Raw genomic sequence first — 25712 nt, forward strand, 5'->3', positions numbered from 1 at the left:
AGACCTATTTTCTATCAGTTCTGGGAACTTCATGTTGACTCCAAATTACTTTAATGGTAGAAGTCTCTGCCTGTCCTGCAGCCAAACACCATAAAACCAGAAACTTCTGTCGATTGTGGGTGGGGACTGGCAGGTGCCTGCAGAGGTTTCTCAGTCCTTCAGAACATCTGTCCTGCTGGTACAACATCTTAGGAGCATCTTCATATCCTGAACAATTCACAGGGTCCTGTGAGTTGTAACCTAGTTTAAATGCTAGTATTTCACTTTTTCCCCCCTGGAATCTGTTTGTTCTGGTGAGGAATGAATGAAGGAAGGCAATTCTCTTTTTCAGAGTGATGACCTGGAGTCTCTTCCTGATAGTTCCTGGTTTTTTAATGGGAATCAGGTTCTGCTGCAGCACATGATTTGAGCAGTCCTGAAACCATATCTAAGCCTTTAATAATTTTATGTGCTAGGCATTCTGGCAGGGGAAAGCTTCTAGTTCAGGGTTGTTATCTGTGGTAAACTGGATAATGTCAGACTGGACAACTTGCAGTGCTTTCAGAAGCTGTCTCATCTGATATTAAAAAATTAATGTATGTGCCCTGGCAGTGTCCAGAGTACTCCTGTCCTCGTGAGGAAAGATTGTGAAAGAGAAGCTTTGTGTTTCCTCTTTGTTGAAAGGAGCATTTTTTTTTTCCTGACAGTCAAAGAGAGAGAGAGCATAAATTTTGGGGAAAGTGATACGAGCTTGCATAGAGAAGGGAACAGCACTGACAAGAAATTATGAATGCTGTTCTCAGAACCTTGCTAAATTTAGGACTTTCAAAAATTGCTGCTTCTGTGAGGGGAGGGAAGTATTACTGAAATCCCTTCCCCAGTCTAAAGTAGGTCAGTGATAGTGGTGCTGGCTGCCTCCCCTGCACTGCCACAGCGCTGATTTCTCCTGTGTACACTTTAAATACGTAGCATAGTACAACTCCTGTGCTTTGTTCAGTCCTTCACTTCTGAGCAGGAACAGTGGCAGGAGGCTCAGGCACTGGGGGAAGATGAGGATTAATCATATCTGTGCAGGGGAAGGCATTGTCTCAGATGGCACTACCTCTGTGATAAGGTTTTCTGAGCTGAATCAGGATTGATGTGTGTCAGCCCCCCAAATACGTTACAGGGGATGTAGCATTTAATCCTCCTGCATGAAGGTGTTGGACTGTCCACCTCTGTTCCTCAGTGCTGGAGTACGGGAGGAGAAAGTCCAGAAGAGCAGAACAGTTTTTTTATGTGGAATCAGCATTAGGTTATTCCTAATTAAATCCAGATCTCTGTGCTGTCTGGTTTAAGCAAATCTCATGGCTTGTTGTTTATGTGCACATACGTCTGAGGCCAGAACAGTAGCTGCTCTGTGGAGCTTTGGGTGTTGAAGTTCAGCTCTCATTTCAGGTTATCTCATTAGGGAGTTGAAAATCTTCAGCCATAACGAGATGTGCAGGTAGATTTCAGCATGGTGGATGAGCTAGCTCATTTTCTCCTTGAAAGCAGTTATTAAGCTGCTTATTAATTCCTCTCTTCCTTTTTCATTACTTAAGTTTAATTCCATTTTAATGGAAACATAAGTTTAGGAGAGAGTTGTGCTGAAATACTGAACTAGTGTTAAAAATGCTTATAATTGTAGAAGTCTATTTTGTTGAAGTGAGGACGTCAAAGACAAGCTGAATTTATCTGAAAGCTCAGCTTTGTGTGTACACTTACCCTGGTCAGCAGCCTATGTAGGCAGGGAATGAGATTTTAGATGAACTTGTCAGCAGGTGGATTTCTTCTTCTCCATTATCTGAAATTCTCAGTCACTTTCCATGTAGCCTCATGCTGATGATAGATTTTCTATTCCAGAAGGCGAGTGTTTAAATTCCCTTATAAATCTTTGTATTACTGCTCCAGGAAATTAGACTTCCTGGCACTGTCAGGGTAATGACTTTAACTTAGTAGATTACAAAAGTGCCAGCAATTTGTCTTCAGCTAAAGGCAACATGTAGTAGAAGGAGAGAGAAACCTCACTTTACTCTGGCTTTAGTTTGTAATTAAGATTGGCTGCAGTTCGCATTTCACTGCTGCTTTAATTTGCTTTCTTTAAATCTTGACAAGTTGACTCAAGCACTCACCTGCCCTTTCCAGCTCCCTTCCATCATTAATTTTGATTGTCGTATTGTGAATAAGTGAGTAGAGCTGATTGATTAATGGCACCATCCACACCCCTCCTGTGCCTGCTGCTGGAAATTCAGGGACTGGGAAGATCTCCTCTGTGAGAGCAAGTAACATGTTCTTGTATTAGTATCTTTTCAGCATTTAATACACATTATTAAGAATTCTGATCAGAATTATTAAGTATCTCTTATTTCTGTTGCTTTCCTAAGATGAGTATTCATTTTGGTCCCATGTGTTTTTCATAATTTACAAAGCAGTGAAAGGTTTCTCATCTGTCTTCCAGTGCTTTGAGTCAGAGAAAATTTATTGCCTTGAATAGGAAAATTCCCATATGGAATTTAGCTTGCCAAACTTTCTCTAATCTGGTATCTCTAAATTCCCATTGTTTTTCCCTATATTTTCAAGGAATTCAGAGCAGGCACCTGTGGATTTTTCCTTTCTTGTGTACACAGTCTTTCCATAGCTGACTGCTAATTGTTCTGGAATCCTCTCCCTTTTTGGTCATAATCCTCTCTGATTTTTACATTCAGTGTTCTTATTTGTTCAGAGCTGGTGGACACGTGCATGAATGGCTTCCTGGCCCGTAGTGAAACCATCAGGTTTAGCCAGGGCCCCGTGGAGAATCTGAAATGCTGACACAGCAGCCAGGAAGCTTCCTGACTCCAGGGACATCTGCCCTATAACCTCTCCCTATAGCCATGTAAGGCAATACCGTGTTACCCCTACTCTTGGTCACTTATGGTCCCTCTAACCTTTGCCATTGGTCAGGACTGGATCCAGGCCAAGGCTATAAAAGTAGCATCCTGTACCCCTACTAACGCAGAAGAAGTGCTGAGACCCTTCACGGAGCCCTCAATGAAGCCATACTCGTGGAACAGCCAGCGTCTTCTCCTCTCTCTACCATCTGCTGGAGCCTCAAGCCCAGGGAAAGCTCCCTAGCAAGCAAAGCTGAAATCATAAGAGCTGGCTAATCACTAAGAGCTGAATATCCCTGCTTGCTAGGGCTGTCCCACGGCCTTGGTCTGAGCGAGCTGGCCTCTGGCACTCAGTCCCCTTGGGGGCTGAGCTCTGGAGCTGTAATAGCTTGCCCTGGGATAAGACCAATTAATGCTCATTTACTGGCCTGCTGAGCTGTGCTCTACACGTGAAAACTTTTTTGTGATCGTTATCGATATGGTAAATTTAAATACGTAGAACATAAATTGTATGTTTAAGGTTGAAACTGAAGGCTTTGAAAAATCATATGGGGGGATACAGGTGGAATGTGAATTGGAGGTCCAGGAGTACTGTTCTGTCTCTGCCACTAATTCTTTTCACTTGGTGATATAATTCTATCCTACAGTATTCTTACTTTGGAGACTAAGGAAAAAATACTTTTCTGGGAGAAATACTAAGTGATGTGACTGAAACCCTGTACAGTAACTCTGTACAGCACCTCTGAGACTCATAGCTCTGCTGTGTAGAGTTCAGTTATTCCAAAAAATCATGTGAGATGAATTTGAGACCGTTACAGGACCAGCTCTGGTGTTATCTGTCTGCTCAGGAATGTGAGGAATAGTTTTGGCTTTGCATCCTGGTAATTGCTGCTGTGTTTGTCAAAGCATTGCTCTCTGGCTTCAGAGAATGCCTTGACATTGCAGCCCTGAGCTGTGGTTTCCAGTCCCTTGCTTTGTCCATAGGGACATCCAGGCAAAACTGTGTTTACAGATAAGACAGGCTAGATTCCTGGTAGGGGTGAAATGGCATCTGTGGAACAGAAAAAGCTCTTGCAGCTGAGTAAGGGAAAGCACAATGTTTGTGTGAGTAGACTGTGCTGTGAATGGCCCAGGTGAGAGATTGTGTCAGGAAGATTTGAGCTGGGGACTTGAAATAGTTCTGCTACATGGAGGATATAGAACCAGTGTAAACTGGAGAAGACATTCCAGCTGTGATATTTAAATGCCACTAACACCTCCCCACCTCCAGCGTGGACACTTAATAGTGTGAATGTCTTTCAGGTTTAGATCATCAAGCTTTGAAGTTTAAGCTGAGGGACCAGTGGGAAACAACTGTTGGGGCAGGGAGGCAGGAAGAGCAATTGTAATGATATGAGAATTCCATTCAGCTCTGTATTTATAGAAGCTGAAACTCGTTGTGAAGTCATAAGGTGGTGGTTCTTTTCCATCTCTGTTTGGCTCAGCTATAATTTGTTTGTCTGTAGAACTGATTTTTCCTTTGTCTTCTACCTCTGTCTTAACAGTTAGAGGTCACAGGAAAGATGAGTTAAGACAACTGCTTTGTTTCTGAATAATTTCACACTTTTCCTTCTCAATGAGAAAAAGCTGGCTTGCTTCTAATACTTTGATTATCTTGGAAATAGTGAATCAACATCAGCAGCTATTCCTCTTCTTTATCCTTCTTTTGCATTCTCAAATGTTTAGTCTCCCTTAGCACATGAGGGGGAAAAGCTGACAGTGGCAAGATTGTCCCTCCTCGCCTTCAGGTCCTTTGTCCTTTCACCTGTGGCTCTCATGGGACTATAGAAAGACTCCAGTAGTCAGCTTCCAGCTCCTTCTTGCCTGAGGCTGACACCCAGGAATATAGATCTACTGTAATAACTAGCAGTATCTTCAGAAGACAGGAATCCCAGGTGGTAAATTCCTTTTCCAACTTGATGTGAGTTTGTGGCCAACTTAAGTGCACAGAAAATGAGATTTAGGCATCTCAAACAGTAAGAGCCTATATATACTTGCATAATAAAGTAGCCTATAAAAAACTAAACAGCAGGAGCTCCACTAGAGCACATGGTAATTACAGCAGCTAATAAGGAGATGGAGTGATCTGGAGCTTCAGCTAAAGACAGAACTGGAAGGAAAGGAGTCTGATTTTCCCAGTCCAGCATTGCTCCTGACTTTCTGAGTGGCCTTAAGCAAATTAACAGCATTCAGTTGCTGGGGTTGTAGCGAACTTGTTCATGAAGAGCCTTCTATTTCCTCTGCCTTCACTAGAAGAATCACTTCACTAAAATAATAGCTAGAATAATTACCCTCACTAAAATAATTAGTATTTTCACTGCCGCTGTGATAACCAATGCAAATGGAGTGTATGTGTTATATTTGTAAAACCAGCAAAATCTGGTGAAGTATGCTGTATCCCAGCTGTTGCTAGCAGTACAGTGATATAAAAATTAAATAAAAATATAATTTCAGTTAAAGATGGATGGTAGAGGTTTGCCCTGATGAGATACTGTGGGAATGAACTGAAGCATTCATGTTACAGAGAGAATTTTGCAAGTGTGTAATACTGTGAATTGCTTTGCACTCTCATTATGCATACTGCACTTATTGTGGTTTTTTTATTGAGAAGTTCAACTGCATTATTTATGATGCTTCGTATAGAAAAGTGTACACATAAACCAGTGCATAACTGGAAACCTTGGTAGGTTTTACTGCCCAGCTGCATTTACTTCAGTTATAGCAGTGTGTGCTCTCTGGCAATGCAGCATCTTAACTCTTCAACCACTGATTGGATTTTCATGTCGTTTCCATTAGGCTAATATTTCTGATGAAGAATAGTTAATGTTGGAAAGCTGTAGTTGCCAGTCATGTGTTTTTAATTTTCACAGCTTTTCCTGCACTGTTTGCCCTGCTGAGAATGGTAAATTCTCTTCCCTCCCCACATTTTAGGTTGTGTGTATGTTTTTGCATGTCCCATTTAGCATTTCTATTCTACAAGCAATTCTAATTGTTACTCTAAAATAGAATGCTTGTTATTATAGAGCATAGCTCATTCTACAGATGCTGCTCCAGGACTGTTTATAAAGTGAGAATGTGCCAAGAAAGCCTGCCAGGAATAAAAGCAGGAGTTGATGGGAAGGTGCTTATCCCTCATAACTGTAGCTGCCTGAGTCTTGGGGCTCAGTCACTGTAGTGAAAGACTCACCCCATCCACCAATCCATCACTGTTGCATTATGTCAGCTTTTGCCATGCCTCTTAGTTTCAGTTTAGAAACAATAGCAATGAAATCTCTGAGTTCCCCCCCTCCCTTTTAGCATAAGCGTGAAAAATGAGATGATCCTTTGAAGAGGGGTGCGAATCTGAAAGTTGTCCTGGTTGCCCAGCCACTATCACCAGCAAGCTCAGGGAAGAGGAACTCAGCTTCTGTCAGAATTTAGAGGTGAAGTTTCATGTCAAAATCAATTACAAAAACCTTGTTGGATGAAGTTACAGTTGTCTCTGGTGTCCATCAAAAGTACTGCAGCAAAGTTGTGCTGACGAAGCTGCTTGACGAGTTAAGAGAACTGAAGAAAGTTTCAGAAGAGCTGAGGCAGAAAAATGGTGTAATGTTGATTTAAATCCCTTTCTCGAAGTAGTGTGAACAGAAGCAAAGGATGTACTTACAGCTCTGGGTGAGTGTTCTGAAGGCTGTGCTTTAGGAATAGCCAGAATGTGGATTTCTGAGGTGACTCGGTGCTTTCAGAGCTCAGCACTAGACAGACATCACTCGAGTGTCACTGAAAGCATCTGTCCCATCTGGTAGCCTTCTGCCCAAAGAAATGGAGGCTAATGCCACATAATTGGGTATTGGAGGAGGTTTTGAAGGGTTCTTTATATCATTGAAGGATTTCAAGACCTGGCTGGACAAAAGCATAATAGCTAATTTTGGCATTGAGCCTGCCTTGGGCAGGAAGCTGGCCCGGGTGACCTCCCATGTTCCCTTTCAGCCTGGTTGTTCTGTGTGACTCTCGTTAACTGATTACAGAGTCAGCCAGGAAAAGTATGTCTGCATAAAACCAGCACATTTTTCCAAAACAATCCACAACTAGTGGATTAGGTGACTCAGATGAGAAGAAGAATGAGAAAGTTCATTTACCCATGGAACCTGAGAAAGGAGCATATATACAAAATTGAGTGTATCGGGTTGCACCTCAAGATATGGCTTGTTTCAAAGAAAAACATATTTTTACTTACAATATATACTTTACTGGTGCCAGCACAATAAACCATGGAATTCTCAAAACACTTGATAATCAGCCTTTGAGGATCTGCTTGGAACAGCTAATGATGGGGGAGAGAAAGGGGAATGAAAATCAGATAGTTGTGTGATTCTGAACTAATTGCAAATTGTGGTACTTTTTGCAGTTAGTTCAGAGATCAGGCAACGAGACCTTCCTTCCAGTGCAGCCAAGACAGGGGAGTACATGCATTTTTTCCACTTTTACTTGAACAGTATTATAGTTAATGGAGAGTTTTAATCGTGGAGTTAATCTGGAAATTAAAACAAACTGGAATGTCAGATAACCTGAGCATTTTAAATTGCAGAAGCCACTGATGCTCATTAGTTGGGCTGAAGCTGCCATGTTTTGCAGAAGAGCAAATAAAGAGAATCAAAAAATTAAGACTTCTGGTTTTGCAGCATTAATTTCCAGTGAGTGTACCTGCACAGCTGCTGCAGCCCTATTATCTGACTCATTACTTTGTAAACCACTGTGAGATATCTTGAATGTGAAAGCTGCTGTGTAAAGCCGTATTTATTTCTCTAACCCCAAGTGCTATGCACAGGCTTAAAAGCTCCCCCCCTTCTCCACCATGACAGGGGAATTACAGGTCTTAATGTGCCATATACCTCTAACTGGGGATTGAAGAAAAATGACCTTGAGCTGAGAGGCAGGCATTTTACATGGTAAAGCAGTCACTTAAATTTACCTGTCAGCTAGAGGCAGGGGGAACTTTACCTCTGCATGGTTTAGAAAGCAATGTCAATCCAGCTGCTGGTTGCTCTGAACCCACTGAGAGCTTGATTGCTGACCCAGGCATTTCCAGATGATCAGTGAGAATGTTGATCAGTATGTGGTAGAAAGGAGAACGTTTTTATTTCGGCCTCACAGACCATTAGTTTCAGCCCTGAATTTTCTGTGTCTTGATCACAGGGAAAATTGGAAATCTGTAATAGCATGAAATGTTACTTGTCTGTGCAGGAATAGGAGGAGGCAATATGGTGAGCAGTCCTTGCTCCTTGTGCCCAGTTCATTTGTGTTTTGCACACCTTGCTATCTCTGTACTAAAAATCCTGTTGCTTTTGTCAAAGATGTCTAGAGCAACTTTGTGGGGGTTTTAGCCTCGTACCAACACTGTGACAGTCCACTTGAGCAGGCCGGCTCGAGCTAAGAGCAAGACTGAACTTGTGCAGGGACGGAAAGAGGGCACCACTGCTGAAGTGAGTGTGCAGTTAAAGGGCATTTCTGTGGCACAGCTCGGAAGAGAGATGAGATTTCCTGATTACAAAGGAGTATCTGCCTAGCTTGCTCACGCTAGCCAACCCACTCCATTTAGAGATGTCAATTCTTCTTGTCCTTCTCTTACAAAGCCAGGAAGAAAATTTAATCTAATGACTTTTGTTTTGAGACTTCTAAAATCACAACCAGCAAGTTTGTAATCACGATTCAGCATATAATTGCATTTTATCCTGCTGAGAGCTTAAAAGTAATGAGCAAGAAAAACATCTCCAAAGACTCATTCAATGTGAGGGGGCAAGAGGAGGGTCTAGAGAAAGGAGTGTCCCCAGTGACCTTTAAACACTTAGGAAATTGGAAGGCTGCTTCCTTGCAGGTGCAGGATTCCCGCTTCCCCTTTGGGGCTACCTGAGGTTTTGTGTTCTTGGCAGTGTGTTCAGAATTTCTCAAGGAATGAGAAACTGGGGTGTCAGGAGCATGAAACCTAATCCCATTTATTCAATTACACAAGTGCTGCTCCCAGCAGAGTATTTCAGGTTGTGATAGTGTCCAGAATGTAATCCTTGGGAAATTTACAGGTGATTCGGATTTGGGCAGTTTTGCTTCATAGTTAAATTCTAACAAGCATGTCCCATCCAAATCCAACATCCCTGTTTGCTGAGAACACTCTGAGATGAAACCCATGGACAGTAAACTGTATTGGCAGTTTTCTGGGTGGCTGGATCCTACTTGCCCTAAAACACTGAAAATTTGCTGCCAGTTGTTTCACTGAAGTATGGAGACCTATTTCTGGATCAAGCTCTGGACTCATATGGCCCATGAGAAGCCATCAGGACATTCATAACATTGCCTTACATGGAGAAATGGGTATAGGCCCTAATATGATGGAAATTTCTATACTCCTGAGGAAGTGTCTCTCCTTATTTACATTTATACTGACCTTTTCAGAGTTTTCTATAGGCATGAACAACCTCCACAGTAAAGGTCAGCTTCTGCTTAGAATCTTTTACATGGGTAATTTTAAGCTCAATTTTTAATTGCATAATATTACCATAAGAAGGCTGCATTGAATTTGAAAACTCTCCTAGACAAAGTGGCTGTTGGGTTGGGATCTTTTCACTGTTTTAAAGGTGATGAAGTGGTTTCAAAGAAGCTGTCAGAGTTGCTTGGTGGTAGTGGCTGCTGTGGCTTTGTTGTAGAATTTCTCATATGATTTTCTGCTGCTTTATGAATGCAGGATATTGCTGTAGGGTGGTGAATTTGGGGCAGGCTGCAGTTGGATGCTGTGTAATGTTCCCCTTTGCCTCTTGAAAAATGTCTCTGTGCTCCTTCTATTCATTGCAGCAAATTATCTCATTCATTGCTACACACTAGGGCCCCCAATCTCTTCTTTTGCTTTTTAATTTGCAAATTGATTTATTTGTGGCTTTTGGGTGTGTGTGTTTAGCCAGCTAAGGCTTCAGGGAGCTACTTCTCTCCAGATCATGTTGTCTTACCTCCTATTTTAGTCCAACTTTGAGTTTTACAGCAAGATCTGTGTTTCCAGGAAATCTATTATTTTATAGGCAGAGGTGGTTATGTGTCAGTTCTGCCTGTGATTATCCAATATTCGGGCAGTGCACTGAGCAGCAGGTGGGTTTACATTTAATAGAAACGTCCCTGGCTTTCCAGAAAGCTGCAGAGAATGGTTGGCAGGAAAAGGGAGAAGAGTACCTGTTCACTCAGTACTTTGATGTGGTATGTTCCAGTGTGTCCCAGTTTAAATGAGGGAGGAGCAGCAGCATCTTCTCTTGTCTCCCATCATCTGTAATCCCTGCCTGGATACAGTGCTTTGAGAATGAGTGCAGAATCGCTGTTCTTTGAGGCATTAATGTTTCTAGCTTACACTGAAATCCATGAGAATTAAGTACCCAAATATGGTACCTTTAAAAAGCTGGGCTGCAAGGTCTATTTTTTTTATTAGATAAGTTAAGGGAAACCTTTTGTGCTGCTTCCACTCTGGCCTGACATTCATTTGACATTGAAAACATCAAATTCTTTTTCTTGGATGCTTGGGAGATACTTGCCTGACAGCAGCACAGTGACTGTAATTGAGACAGATTAGAGGCACTGGGCTGCCTTTGGGTGCATGAGGCAGCTTTCATGAAATGGAGAGAGCAATTGAAACACACTTCTGACTTTGGAAGCTGGAGCAGGAACTAATTAGCAATTTCAGGACACAAACAGGATTGGAGGAAATGTTTGGGTTGGCGTATAATAAATTATTTATTAACGTGGGGGAGTCTTTCCATATGTCAGTTGCTTATAAAATGCTTATAAAGGCAAGATTGCAGGACTTTGCATTTAATGAACCAAGCAGGCTTCAGTCCCAGTGATTAGGAGCCACTGACCTTTCATTTTTGCAGGCTGAGACTGGACCTGGTAGCCTCTGCTCAGCTTGGATTCTGCTAAGCTTCCCCCAAAAAAGATTAGCTGTTTATATCCAAATATTTCCTTCTTACTGGGATGTATTTTGAGATGTTTGATGTTTCTGTGAGGGTATATCCACTGGAGAATAGAAAAATTTATTCTGCCTTATTTGAGGAATTCAAGCTGTAGAGTTCTGTAGCCCTTCACTGCCTTAAGCAGACGATCCTCTAACAAGCAGCTGAATTGATATGAATAACCAAATACCTGTGTAATGGCTTATGACCATTTATGAGACTTTATATAAAAATCATGATGAGCAGTGGAAGTATAAGAGGACTCAGTGAAGCATGAGTAACCCAGAAAAAAGCTTTCAGTTTGGCTTCTAAGCATATTTCAGTGTGCGTGAGCTCTGGAGGCTTTGGGGTTTTTTCTTGACGTTGTTTTTCCCTTGGCACTGAAGATAAAACGCAGACATGCTGTGAAGGGCAGAACCTGACAGGTGCCAGCCCGAGTGGAAATGCTGTCAGTCGATCCTTGTCTGTCCCAGCTCCAGCTCTGATCCACCCAAGCGCTTGTCAGGACCGTGTGGGCTTTCAAACCTGAGCTGGAGGTCCCTCGGCAGCAGGAATGTTTTGAAGCACAGTCAGTGGAAACCCCCTAAGTCCCACATCTGACAAAGTAATCCTGTTTCTGTAAATTCCTGAGTGATGGAGGATTGGGGTTTGCCTTGCTGGTTGGTTTTAGTGCCATCACCCCGGTGTGTAACAGCACAGAAGGCTCCCCGCAGACCTGGTGGGAACAGCATCTGTGGAGGTCTGGAGGAGAGCACTGAGGTCACTGCTGCAGCCACCCTGAGCCCAGCCTGGCTCCAGGACTGCGGCTGCACTGAGTGCTGCTTCCCCCTGGTGCTGGAGCCCAGGGCTGTGCCCTGCAGAGCCCTGCAGCCTCTCCTCCCCTGCACAGCCCCACACAGCTGTGCTCTGCTGGGCTCCTGGGACTAGGCTGTCATATGGGAGGGCAGGGCACTTGGTGGGACCATACCTGGCCTCATGATCCAGCATGATTCATACGCCATCTTGAAGACAGGAAAGATGATATTTAGAGGGCTGCAAGGTAAGAAAGCATTTTCTGTGTTTTTTCTGCCTTTCTTGCATAGCTCAGTACTAAATGTCTAAGGCTATGAGGATATTTCAACTAAATATGCATTACCATGTAGGGTTTTTTATTTTGTCATGCAGCTGTCTGCTGGAGTGTTTCTTCCCTTTGCTGTGCTTCTCTGTTTGCTGGCATTTTGTGACAGAAAGTTTACAAAGCTGTTCAATATCTCAACAGTTCTAAATAAAGTCAGAATCTTTTTAATAAAATAAATATGCCTAGGTGGCATCTGGAGCCAAGGACTAAAGCATGAGTCCTTTTGCAATAAGTTTTTCTCTGCAGACAGGTTTCTACTGAGCTGGGAGGAAGCTGAAAGCTCGTTAGCTTCCTGGAGTAAGAGCAGCTGATTGGCATCTGGAACTGCAAAGTTGAGTTTTACAGGGGCTTGAGGCCAAAAAAGGGCAATTTGGAACACATGATCCTTGGTTAAACACACACTGAAGACCAGAGGAAAGAAAATGGTAGGCTCAGGCAGCCACAAGTTAAAGGAAGAAGTCCCTTAACAGTGCTGTTGATTTTCAGCGATGACTCTAGTTCTGAGACATTTTTCTGTTATGAGGCTCTTGGACTTGTTAAGATACTAACAGCAACACATTGTATTTTACTGCTAGACATAGCTGTGGTGTAATTTTTTTTTAATGGGCTTTCCTTCAGGGAATCACTCAGTATCTGTCTCTTTAATAAATACATTTTATACACTAAGCTCAAACCTGCTGATGGTTAGGCTGGACAGTTAGGCATCTGCACTAGTAATGGCAGTGAAAGGAGTTTCAGTCTTTTCAGCTGCACCACGTGGCAGCTGTGATCAAAAAGCTGTGTTGTGATTTATGGAGGTGTAGGTGAAGGTCATAAGGAAAATGGTTTTGCCTACATTGGTTGTTTCAGTTCAAGGAAAAGTCCCAGTAAACATGCATGTTCTGGCATGAATATGTGAATGCACAGTTGAGAAAACACATTTGATAATTTTCTTCATGTTCCCAATCCTCATTAGCTTTGCCAGCCATCTTTTTATTTATTTTGTTCCTTTGGGAAAGCTTAGCTAAATGGAAAAGGCTTGCAGCATGCTCCATAAAGCAGTGGATTACCCAGGCAGAGAGTAATAAGCATGTTCAGGCCTAGAGATTCCTCCACTTACAACCTTTCCCCTTTAGGAAGTCAGGGCCACTTTCCACCTGCTTGTACCCAGATGAGGCATTCTGTAGTGTCACCCCATCACATTAGGAAGTGATCTTGGGCAGAGTTATGGGTTTGGATTATTGTGGCATCCCCACATATTCTTGGCTGGAGTTTGCAGCTCTGAGGTCGTTAAGTTGCCAGTTCCTGAGCCTCTCCACAGTTTCTACTGGTGTCACTGACCCAGGCACCAGGAGCCAGATAAGCCAGGAGGGCTTGGCAGTGTTGTCCTTTCTGGAGAGGATTGTGCTATTCCTTGGAATTGCTTTCTCTGGCTAAAAAGGAGGAGTGACAAAATAGAGCTGTTTGGTGACATGAGCAAGGAGACACCCCTCGGGGCATGTGGGCAGTCACCAAGCACTGCCATCTGGGTCCTTTCAGAGAGGAGAAAGAAAACCAGTCAGTCATGTAATTCTGGACCCTCGCAGAGACAGGAGCAGACATATCAGAAACACCCATGGCCAATAGGAGCAGCAGCAGCACTGAGATCTAAAAGAATAAGCATGGATGTTTGACCTTGTCACTGTTGCTCAAATATCCCTGTGATGTAGCAGACAGCATCTGGAAATTCAGGTTTTCCCTCCCAGGGAAACATAACATGATCAATGACACGCTCGGTATTGATCTTGTATGCATGGGCTGGATTGCTGTCTGTTTTAGAAGTCCCCAGTGCACATCACCACTGTGCCCAGCTCCTTTCAGTATCAGCTGTTAGACCTGTGAGCCCAACCAGGAAGCTTCAGGAAGGAGCTTCCCTGAAGGGAGCAGGCAGGATTGCTCACATCTAGGAGCACTGCTGCTCCCTTGGCATATTGATCTGCTGTCAGTGAGATCACCAGTCTGATAAGCATAATCAGTCTTTTGTCTTAAAATGCTGTAGTGTTTGAGGCAAGAGTAAGGGGCAGCCAGTAAGAGAGATTCCCCTGGACACAGCCTTTCTGCAGGCCAGGGAGTGCTCATCCCTAGTTTAGAGTCCCAAGTGAGCCTGAGCTGCCAGAAATTCCATACCCCAGCAGGGCTGGCAGTGTCACACTGAGAAACCCTGCAGAGCTGGCAGACCTTTGATGCAAATTAGTTTCGTACTCACTTACGTATGTGAGCCAGGATTTTGAACCAAGTCCCACTTGGAGATGTTGCAGTGGTGATGCAGGGCCTGGGCTGCATTCTGGGAGCTTGCAAACACCGTGGTAAGCTGGTGGTGGGAAGAGAGCAGCCCGTCCTTCCAAACAGTTTGCATTTGGTATGTAGCTCACAGCCCAGAGACTCCAGTGTGTGCTCTGTGTGCAAGAGAGCGGGAGAAAATGTTATTTAATGTTTGATTTTTAGATACAAACTGCATTTCTAAAGAGATTTGCTTTTGAAATAATATGATTGTCCTGTTATATTTAACAGAAACTGCATTCAGTTATCACTGTGAAGTAAATAAAAATAACTTTGAATTAGAGAAGCTGGTGTGAGAGCAAGTGTTAACATTTCATGTACTGTACTGAGAGTCCCCAAGGTCAGAGGCAAGTCTCCTGGGACTGGGGTAAAGGAAGCTATTTACATGAACCCTGCATTTTAATCATGCAGCCAAAGGGCTTAACTCCAATCCAAGGCATCGTGGCTTGTAACAATGGTGTTTCTCAAAAGCAAACAAAAACCATTGCCAGAGGTGACCTAGAAATGCTTATAAATGTGCTGCAGTTCACCCACGTGTCTCCTCTCCCTGCAGGTGCAGACCTTCAGCTGCTCTCCCATCCCTGCATCAGCCGGGCTGCTGGGGATTCCCTGTGCTTTGGTGACAGCCCTGTGGGACAGAGCATTCCCCCTTTGAACCAGCAGCTTGGGTAGTGCTCCAGTTATTTGCAGCAGCTTTGAGATTCTTATTAAGTGTTGGTCCTCCAGAGCCTTTGCTACTGATTAGTGAGGAGAAAAGGCTGTTAATGGAACATCTCCAGTTGCCAGGAGACTCAGCTGCATATGTTTGGGAAAAGACTTTGTATTGGGCAGTGTGTCAAACACTATTGGGAGAAATGCTGCTTTCAGGTCCTTTGGAAAGGGAAAACAGTATGAGCTCTAAAATGTGTGGTCACAGAAAACAGAAGTGCTAGAACTCATACAAGGTCAAAATGGGTTGTGTTTGATTGAGACACCTCTTTGTTGAATTGCATATTGTTTGGATATGAAGTGAGATGTAACCAACCTTGTACAAGTTATTCTGTAAGAAGGTGCTTCGATGATAGCTTGTGGAGCTTGGGAAATGTAAAGAGTAATAGAAATAGCAAAAGACAGTTTGCTTTCCCAGGCATCCTTTCTTTCTCTTGCTCTGCCTTGCCCTCCAATATTTCCTTTCCTCTCTGCCTTTCTGTCTTCCCTGCAGTCACCCTAGCTCCCTGTGTTGGTTTTTTGCATACCTCTTGGTAGTGCTGGAAACATTCCTGTTACATCCTTTGGGCTGGGGGTTTGTTTGCTTCCCTTTTGGAGTAGTGTGCCAGTGCTGCTGTCATTGTGGGAGTATGTGATAAGCTGGGAAGAGTTTACATCATTTTAGAACTTAGTATGACTTAGTAGATTAGTTGGAAAGGTCACACAGTGTGGTGTTCGTTTCCTAAATAGAAAATTCTTCTTAAACATACCCTCAAGCCTGATTTGAGTCTCGTGTGTCCCACATTATTCTGGTTGTTCTTTTCAATACTATTCAAAGGCTGTTCTGTCTGTCTTCAGAGCTGCTGCTCACTGATGGATGCTGCATTTGTGATTCAGTCTCTGCAGTAAGCTCAGTACCAGTCCTGACTTGTGCTGTACCTTGAAGTGAAAGCCACAGGGACTGTTCAGAACTTTCCACCTATTATTTCATCTCCATTTGTTGCAGAGTTTGCTGTGCCTGTGCTGTGTGTCACTCGGTATTCTGCATGTATCTGCATCGAGCTGCATTCTCGGGCAGTTATGCGAAGTGTTTGGCTCTGCTGGAGCTGGCTGCACTCACGCTACTGCTAAGCCTTTCAATTAGAAGAATCTTGCAAGTTTATGTTGGCATTCAAGCTGCTCTGTGCACTGGGTGCTGAAGCACAGCGTACAGATGGAAGGGAGCTGATGGGTCAGGTTTTTTTAGGGATCTGATTACTGTTTTTACAAAAGTAACCAGCTGCCTCCCACAGCTTTCCATGGGGCTTTTCATGTAGTCTTCTCGCACTGTGAGGTGAGGGGTTCCTGGAAGGGGAGAGTTGAACTGCAGGACTGATCTGCTGCTGAAGTGTTCTGAAAACATTTTTGTAGCAAATACTTCTGAGCCCTGGTTTAGACCTTGCGGACAATGAACTGCACAGGCTGTGGTGAAGGTACCGGCCGGCTGTCAGCAGAGGGCAGGAGTCCAAGGGCTGCGGAGCTTTTCTTTCGTGCAGATTCTTAGTGTTCATTTCTTTTACTGTCATGACTCTTTGCTCTCTTTTTTTATTTTTTCTTTTGTTTTTGGCTGATAGCTTCCTGGCTGCTGAGGGAGATGTTTTTTCACTGTGCAAAGTCTGTTTTCGGGTGACCTTGCAGAGGAGGCGCGGTCCGGGCTCCTCTCGCTCCATCTGCCGGCGCTGCAGGTGCGGCTCAGGGCGAGCGCGGAGCTCGCAGTGCCGGCAGCCCCTGGGGGCTGTGGGCCGGGAATGCGCCTCCTGCTGTAGTGGCAGCCCCAGAGAGTCCAGGTGCTGCTGCAGCTTCTGTCGGGAAGCCAAGTGCAGTAAGTGGGAATTGTGTCTGCACGCTGCAAGAGTGAGTAGCTGTCAGGTTCACTTCAGTGATTCCACAGACACGCCCCCACCCCCGCTTTAGAAGTTGCTTAGGTTTTTTTCTACAGTGTTGCCAACATCCTTCAGCTTCCTATGAAATTTGAAATTTGACAGTTGTTTTAAGCATCAGTCCAGAAGTTTTGTGTGGACAGAAAATTAAGCAGTGTATTCCTACTGCAGCAGGAGGAGATTCCTCATCTGTCCAGCATCCACATGTATCATTTCCCATGCCTGTGGTGGGAGAATAAATCCTAAATGGAATGGGTGGTGAAGGGGAATAGGTTTGGCAGCCTTGTTCCAAAAAGAGTTGTCTGAATTTGGGATTAAGCGAGTGTGTCAGAGATAGGCACCTGGTGCAGTATCTTATGTTATTGCCAGAATGTAGCTAAGAATAGGCACAGGATCAGCATTGCCAAGATGAAAGCAAATAGTTTTGTGGAGGAGATAATCCAGGAGCTGCTGCATCATTCTCAGCACGGGGACTGAGGGCTGAAGGGATGGAGATCGCTAATCAGCCCCAGCTAATTCCTCAGGTGTTTTCCATTCAGGATTCAAATTGCTGTCTGTGCTGTCACTGTTCCCTGGGCAGATAATCTACTTGCCACATCCTGTCCTGGTAACGTGAACTTCACACAGAAATAGTCCCATTTGCCAGTTCTGAGCAACTCTGCTACAAAAACTCATCTTCCTATTTCTCAGAAAGATGAGACTGCAGTGTGTTGGAGATGACTCTAATATGGAAGATACTCCTCTGTGACATGTTCTTGTTGTTGTTAGCTGAGGGAATGCTCACACACTGCAAAAGGTCTGATGCTCACAGTGACATGACTGTCCAAGGCATTTCTCTGAAAGCCAAAAGCTAATACAGTGAACTTGTTTACTTTGCTTTCTGCAGTGAAAGAAGCAATAAATTACTTATCTCCATGCTTTTCCAGGAGGAAACAGTGCAGATTGCAATTCAGCACAAATCCATAACCAATGGAAAAATCTCATTTATTTCAGGAAGATTATCTTTTTAAGAACAGTGCTAAATCTGGGCTATAATTAAAACAGCTTTTTAAAGAAAAAAGAAAAACAATGGATGTTGTTATCGTTTGATGTATTCTCTATCACTAATGACCCTCTTTTCTCATTTCTTCTATCCATTTTTAAATGGGTGTAAGGAGTTAGCTGTATATTTCATAAAAGTATCATTACCTGAAAAAATAATTAAGATGGTCTTGAAATTAAGGAAATCAGTTTTGAAAAGAAGCAAGTGCTTAATGGAGGTGAGACCAGCTGTGCTTCCCAGGAACGTGCATGAAGCACTTCGTGGAAAAACGTACAAGGCCTTCATGCAACACTGGTAGGAAATTCATAATAATTCAGACAAATTGCATCCTATAAATAGCAGAGCTGGATTCATTAGGACAGGAGGCAGATGGAGAAAATCTAAAACTTGTTTGTCTCTTTTTAAGGCACTATAATGCTTATGAAAAGTGTCAGCTTGCTGTCAGAGAGGGAAAACCCTCCAGTGCAACAGCAACTTTCTCGTTATTAGTTTTTCATCCCTGCTAATGAGCAGCCTCCGTGAGGGGCATTCTTGGTTCTCCTGCTGCTTTTCCCTGGCATAGCCAGGCTGACCCAGAAGAGCTGCAGTGCTGGGAGAGGAGCAGGGGAGGCAGGAGGGAGGACAGAGCCGTGGGTAGTGTGTAGCACTCACTGGCGCTGTTTGAGACAGGTGCCAGTAGGGCAGAGGCATAAATGTAGCTGAAAAGGGGGAGGGGGTAGAGTGAGGTGGGAATCATCCACCACCTGCTAAGGAGTTATGCCCCAAAGCAGGAAGGTACTGGTGGTTGGTAGAGAAAATGCTGTGCATTATTGTAGAGAGAAGGTTGAAGGCATTTTTGAGATGCTCTTACAGTAGTAAGTAGGAAAAAGGAGAGGCTTTCATGCATGGAGAGAGGTAATGACAGAGAACGGGTGAGAGGTGCGTGACTGGAATGCAGCTGTGGCCACAGGAGGGGAGCAGAGGGGAGGAGGTTGGAGCGTCTCAGCACTCACACACAGCAAGGTGCTGAGGAAGGATGTGTGTCCAGTCAAAAAGGAGTGTACAGACTGACAGGAAGGGCACATCACAGACTGCATTTAAATAACAGGGCAGAGTAACAGTGTGGGGCTGTTTCCAAGTGTGACGAAATTACAACTGGGTACTTCTAAACAGAAGACTGACTGCACAATTGCATCCTGTTGAACCACAGGCAAGTCTGAGCTCAGATACAGAAGTGAAAAATGTTCTGTATGAATATTATCTGTTAATGAACCTGCCTTCATCTCTTCTGCTGATATGATTTACATTTCAGCAAAGCTTCCTTAAAAGATAACAGTGTCAAAATTCCAGTAGGCTATCCTAAGAGATTTTTAAGTATTAGTGTTCAGGAAAGGAACACCAGGCGCTTATCAGCAGTGTTTTTTCTTGAGAAGTTCTTAGGTTGCCAATTCACCTTGTGAAGTGGCAGGGGAAAAGGGTGATATGAAGGTTGTATTGGAGTCAGATAATCACAGACTTATTCAAGGAATGGAGAAAAGCTGTACAACTGTTCATGCTTCATGGCTTAAGTAATGGTAGTTTTTCCTCAGCATTCAATATAGAGGGCAATGATCCCAGTGCAAGGGGAGGACACTCGAGAAGAGCAAAGTCAGAAGTATGGATTGGCAGGATGCCTTTGGGGGTTGCCATCTGTTGTGTTTCCATGTATCCCTAGGGTGTCATGTGGAGCAGGCAAGTGGTGGCATTGAAAGGAGACTCGGCCGTGGAGCAGGTTCAGTGTCCGGTCACTGGAGAAGGGCCCGGGCGTGCTGGGATGCACACGAGAGGCTGAGCATGGAAAGTATGAACCAGTACATGGATCCTCATGGATCCTCGTGCATAGATGGGATTTTTGGAATGGAACAAACCTTGGCTGATGGTGTTTGCTTGCTTTCAGTGGGATAAGTACCTGCTGTACAGCCAGGGGGTTAACACAGCTTGTGTTCATAGACAGTGTTAGAGGGCTGAGTTCTGAGGTCTTGACTCAAAAAGCCACAGAGCCATATGAAGGATGTGGAGAAATACTTTCATTTAAAATCAAGGCTCTTATTTCAGGAAGCCTTTAGCAACAGGGAAGAAAAAATATATCTCCACTGGATAGGACAGCATTGCTTGAAGATCTCTAAAATATGATAGTCTGTGATGCGTGTATGGGAGATGGGTGATTTTGAAAAGAAAGTGCTGAAGAGAGAAAGTGATTTGTGTTTGGAGGTTTCCTGTCTTACTAGTGGAAAACTTGCTTTGAATTATGCTATAATTCTAGGACAGCTATTGTTATGTGAAGAACATTCTTTTCATGCGTACAAATAATAAAAATTATTTTGCTCAAAACAAGCTTGAAATTGCCTCTTTGCCCAGGCTTCTTCACACCTTTATGCTTTCTTTGATGTCATGTTTTTCTAGAAATCCTCTCCTAGGTAATGGTTGCTGCATTACCTAATGCTTCCTTACTGCAAACATCCCAAAGGCCACCAGAGCAGCTACAGTGACTACAGATGAGTCACGTTGACCAGAGCTTGCTTGTGCCCTCGTGCACTCACCAAGGCAATTTAGGGGTTTAAGTTTTTTTGTTCACATAACGTGAACAGCACTTTGAGATCGTTTGTCTGGCCAGTCCTTTAAGCAGATGCTTGGCGTGCTCTGCCCTTATCGATGCAGTGTGTCATGCTATACTTAGTGAAAGAAGATAGATAAAAATTGCTACAAATTGTTCAGCAATTTGGAGTGATAGAGTTCTTGCCTAAGATCCTTTTAAGGTGGGTAGATGCATAAATACTAATCCTATGGATGAGGAAGTCAGAACACGATGGTACTGTCAGTTACTCGGCATCACAAAAGGAAATCCTTGGCAGAGCTCTCATTCCTGTCATGCTGAAACTGCACAGCTGATACAGTGACTCTGGGATCTGCAGTGAACAGATGTGGCTGTCACAGTCTCCCAGAGTGGGACAGTGCTGCCGTATTTCTGTGCTGAATATCTGAACTAGAGTCAGTATTCCTCCTTGCCACTCACACTTGGGGGTGCTGGTCACGTTGACATCCTGCCCCTTCCTTCTGTCCCCCAGGTGTGTGCAGGGTGTGGCTGACAGGATGGTGTAGCTCACTCTGTTTGGTCCTGCTCTTTGTGTCTCTGAAAGTATTGAGAGATATTTGAACAAGGGCAGGAGTGCAAGGTGAATTTGCAGCCTAGTCTAGAGATGCAAAGTAGTAATTGTCACAGGCAAAAATTGTCCCTTGTCACCACCTGCATTCTGGGCAGTTCATAGCATAGCACAGATTGCAGAAAGAACTGTCAACCTTAAGACAATTGTCAGGCTTTATTGACAACCTTAAGCTGTTGGTGTCTCCACCATTTCCAGCAATTGTGGATAGAAAGTCTTGAACATGACAGAAGCTCTTCCTTCTGTGTTGTCACAGCTTTTGGTTGTTCTTTTAGGTTATTAAATAGGAGTATGTGTTTGTTTATACATTGTGTTCTCTGCCTTTCTTGCTTCTGTTCTCCTCTTGCCCCACCTGCAGGCTTTGAATTATTGTACCAGCCAGATGTGGTCCGACTGTACCTCTCCATCCTCACTGAAAGTCAGAACTTCAACACTCTGGAAGCTGCAGCAGGAGCTTTGCAGAACCTCAGTGCTGGCAACTGGACAGTGAGTGCAGTCTTCAGTATTTTTTTGTTTCCTTTGTGTAAGTAAAGAATAAGGGGATGTCCCATTGTAGGTGCACTGTTACTTTGTACATTTTTATCTCCTTTAAAAATGAAGGAAGTGGGAAAGTCAAGGAAATTAGTTCAGTTTGCTTGTTGAACGCATTTTGCATCTTGTGGGCTGGTGATGTTTACATAGCAGAACTGTGCTCAGTGCCACCACTTCAGCCATGTAAGCATTGCTTTGTCCATTCAGAAAAGCCTGGTATTAGATAGTTATGTGTTCTGAATACTTAACTTGTTGGATTGACAGTTTGCTGAGGAAACTGCACTCCAGAGTGTCCCCTAATACCCTCTGTGAAGCATCCCCAGCGCTAATCAGGCAGTTCTCACAAAGATTTGCCTGATTACTTCTAGAACCGCTCAGCAAAGTGGGACTGATAGCAGCCTGAGGGTTGGCAGGGTGGTGTTTCACGGCTGCCTGCCAGCTTATTTTAAATAATACAGGTTTGTTTGAAAAACAATCATGAAACAGAATAAAACCATGAAATTGGAGGAGGAGGAAGATAACAGATGCTTTAGATGCTTTAGTGTTTCCTCCAAGTGACCTCTTTTTTCCTAATCCAGAGGGATGTGTTTTCACACCGAGGTGTGTTCAGAACAGATGCTGGCAGATGATGCTTCTTCCTTCTGTTCCTGCCCTCTTTCCCCAGAAGCTGTAGGATGAACTTATACACCCTTTCTTCCTTGGTTCTTGGTGAACTTGAATGAAGGTTGAAGGCAATGGGATAAATCAGCACGCACAACCTAACTGGTCTTTGCAGAGAAAAAATGAGTTACGGCACTGAAGGAAATGCCAGGGGCAAGGGAAGAGCAGGTGTATGAACTCACAGTACTGGGTGTTGTTTCTTTTCTTTCTGCTCAGTGGTCCACGTACATCCGTGCGACGGTGCGGAAGGAGAGGGGGCTGCCGGTGCTCGTGGAGCTGCTCCAGTCGGACTCAGACAAGGTTGTGAGGGCTGTGTCCATCGCCCTGAGAAACCTTTCCATGGATCGCCGCAATAAAGATCTCATAGGTATCCTCTGAACGTCTCTAACCAGCCTGGGAGCTTGGAGACCCTTGAGAGACCTGAGGCTTTGTCCCTTGTGTTGAGGATTTGTTCTCTCTGCACTTTCCATCCATGTATCTGCCAAGTGGGGAGCTGTCAGCTCAGAATGTATGTCCAGCCCACTCAGACAAGCTGTGGCTTGAGGGAGATCTCTAACTTGGGAGAACCATTAGGTGTACTTTTTTGCAGTAGAGGAGTGTGTGTAGATGTGCAGAGGGCTGGATGGGATAAGGTTTCTTGTCTTTTCCTTAGCTCTGGTTGTTATGGGACTTGTGCTCATAGATGTTGCTCCTTAGGCCTGCCTGGTACTCCAGTTAGAGCGGGAGTCTGGCCTTTGTTGTGCTGAGCTAACCTGGGGAAGTGCAGGGAGCTCTAAAGTTGTACCTTTGGTTTTTTGCTTCCTCCTTCCTTTCTCATCCTTTTGCCTGGTGGATACTTGTAGGAGCTGAACACTAAACAACTTAATATTCTTCAAGTTGGTGTTCAACACTGCTGTAGCTCCTATCCAAAGTGGTAAATAACATTCACCTGCCCATAAGCAGAAATCTTGAAAGATTCAGCTGAGATGAGTTTTTTCCTCTAGATGACTTCTGTATTTAACTAAGGTATTTGTTTAAACTCTAGCTTTGTCAGGCCAGGAAATACTGGTGACATGTTTAGGGCCATCATGGCAATTGCAAGGTGGGATTCTACCTTAATATGTTAGCTTCTCATTTTAATAGTTCAGAGGTGTAGCCAGGCAAATGGTACAGATGGATACCTGGGAATGATCAAGTCCAGATTCCCTGTTTTTTCTCAAGTACTATACATGGAGAAGGCTAGCTGCACCCAGGAGGTAACCTTCTCTTACCTTTGTTGGAGAAGGTTAATAAATGCATGGCTGCCCACCTTGCCCCAGAAGGCCTATTACAGGGCTGAGTTGAGTAAACCATGTGCGTGTATTAGCATGAATACCTGGCATTAGCCACTACTGGATGTTTTTTTGCCTCAGGCTTTGCAAAATATGATAGATGATGGCTGTAAAATTCTCAGTAAAAACGCCTTTTTTCTCTCCTCAATACCTTTCAGAATCTGTGATGAAGGACTTTATTTTAGCTTTATCAGCTGTCAATAACCTTGAAATAATGAATGAATGATAAATACTCTGTGAAGTTACAGTCTTGTGGTTTAAAACACATGCATTATAAGGGGTTTCTTCAATATAGCAAACACCATTGACTTCTATCATTCAGGTTGGAGAGCTGAAATTATTATTAGGGTTGCCTAATGGTATCTCTTTCCCTTATCTAGGTAGTTATGCCATGGGTGAGCTGGTAAGAAATTTGCCCAGCAGGCAGCAGAGATCTGCAAAGAACCTGGAAGAGGACACTGTGGTTGCAGTGTTGAATACCATCCATGAAATCATTACTGACAGCTCAGAAAATGCAAGGTCTCTGATCCAGACACAGGGCATTCAGAAGCTGGTAGCTATCAGCAAGTCAAGGTAAGTGACAGTTGAAAGCAAAAGGCATAAGAACTCCTTGCAAACATGAAAATGTCACTATGAACAGCAGCTTTTGCTTTGTGAAAGTATTAGAGCATCCCAACCTTTAGAGCCGTAATTTCAGCAGTTAATATAAACAAAGTAAAACCAGCCAGCACCTTTAAATGTACTTGATGAAAAAGGTTAATTGATGAGTCACTTCAGTCGTGTTAAGACGTGCTCTCTCCTTGTCAGAATCATCTTTGCACCATATATACACTTAGCAGGCAGCATTTGCAGTGAAACCATGATCTTTGGTTTTAGTTTGGAAAGCCTTTTTTCTGTGGCAGTGTTCCACTGCTGGAATGCCAGTGATGAAATCTGTTTCTTTTAAGTGAAATGGTTAATGATGTGTGGTAATTGTTCTGGCCAAAGGGCTGCTGGTGGTGATTTAAGTGACAAATTTTCTTCCGTTTAAAAACTCTGTTCTGACTGCTGTAGAGGAAACTTTGTTTTGTGTAGTTCATGTCATAGTTCATTGTAGGTGTGTTTGCTGCAGACTTCTGGGAGGGTGGCTGAAGTAGCCTTCTTGGGTTATATTGTTACTAAATATGAGAGCCACCAAAAATCTACACCTGTTCTATATTATAAAAGGTGTCTGTGTACTGACTTAGTAAGGAGTAGATAAAATTTCATTTTTGATTTAAAAACAGCTTACTTTTTTTTGCTGACCGAAATTACTGTGTAAGGTATTTTAAACCATGGAGCAACTTCGTTGAATTGTGATGAATAGGTGTACATTGGGATGAAGGTTTGAAAAGCAGCTGAGAACATTTTTTTGGTTTGGGTTTTTTTTTTTTTCCTGAATAAATCCAGGCAGAATGGAATGTGTCTGTTCTTTGTTAATGACAGCTACAAGACAAAAGTGTCACCAGGGCTTCTGACCTGACCTGACAGTGCTTGTCCAGCAATACCTGTGAAAACACAGAAATGTGCAAAATTCATAACATTTCAATTTCTGGTTTTGTCAGCAAATACCTATAGATATTAGGAAGTCACTGAATGATTTCACATATATCCCATTAGTTACAGGTTCAAATAATAGCTCTGTGGAGTATTAACATACAAATAGTTGGACATTGCTTGATATTTAAACTGTCATTTTATCTTGCAAATCAGCCAGTCTCCCAGAGAAACAAAAGCAGCATCTCACATTCTTCAGATGATCTGGAGCTATAAAGAACTACGAAATGCCCTTCAGAAGGATGGGTGGAACAAGTCACACTTTCAGGTAAAGATCTTAAATAGGTTCTGGAAGTGCCTGAGTGGAGATGTCCTTACTTAGGCCACCCTTGCAGTCTGGAGATCTTCGTTTTCACTTCTGTTCTCCCAGTTGAGAGCACAGTGGATTGTACCCTACTCAGTAACACCATCCTGCATAGAGGTCTGGCTGTGCTTTGGTGTGGTCTGTGGGATGCAGCTTGTTAGGTTTGGGGAGTTTGCCTTCCTGTACAGCCCAAATGCCCCAATGGAAGAATTAGCATGTT

The 25712-nt window shown here is 43.5% G+C and overlaps 1 protein-coding gene across 21 annotated transcripts in view; it reads left to right on the forward strand.

The window, feature by feature from the left end:
- ARVCF (ARVCF delta catenin family member) overlaps positions 1-25712 on the forward strand; it is a 251292-nt gene that overhangs the window by 206155 nt on the left and 19425 nt on the right. For all 21 annotated transcript variants that reach the window (XM_074554654.1, XM_074554657.1, XM_074554656.1 and 18 more), the window contains 4 exons: positions 21471-21598; positions 22520-22670; positions 23994-24186; positions 25345-25456. In XM_074554654.1, the coding sequence (XP_074410755.1) occupies positions 21471-21598; positions 22520-22670; positions 23994-24186; positions 25345-25456 (584 nt within the window). The remainder of the gene's footprint in view (positions 1-21470; positions 21599-22519; positions 22671-23993; positions 24187-25344; positions 25457-25712) is intronic.

Source organism: Zonotrichia albicollis, chromosome 18 (genome assembly GCF_047830755.1).
Source record: "Zonotrichia albicollis isolate bZonAlb1 chromosome 18, bZonAlb1.hap1, whole genome shotgun sequence".
NCBI lineage: Eukaryota > Metazoa > Chordata > Aves > Passeriformes > Passerellidae > Zonotrichia > Zonotrichia albicollis.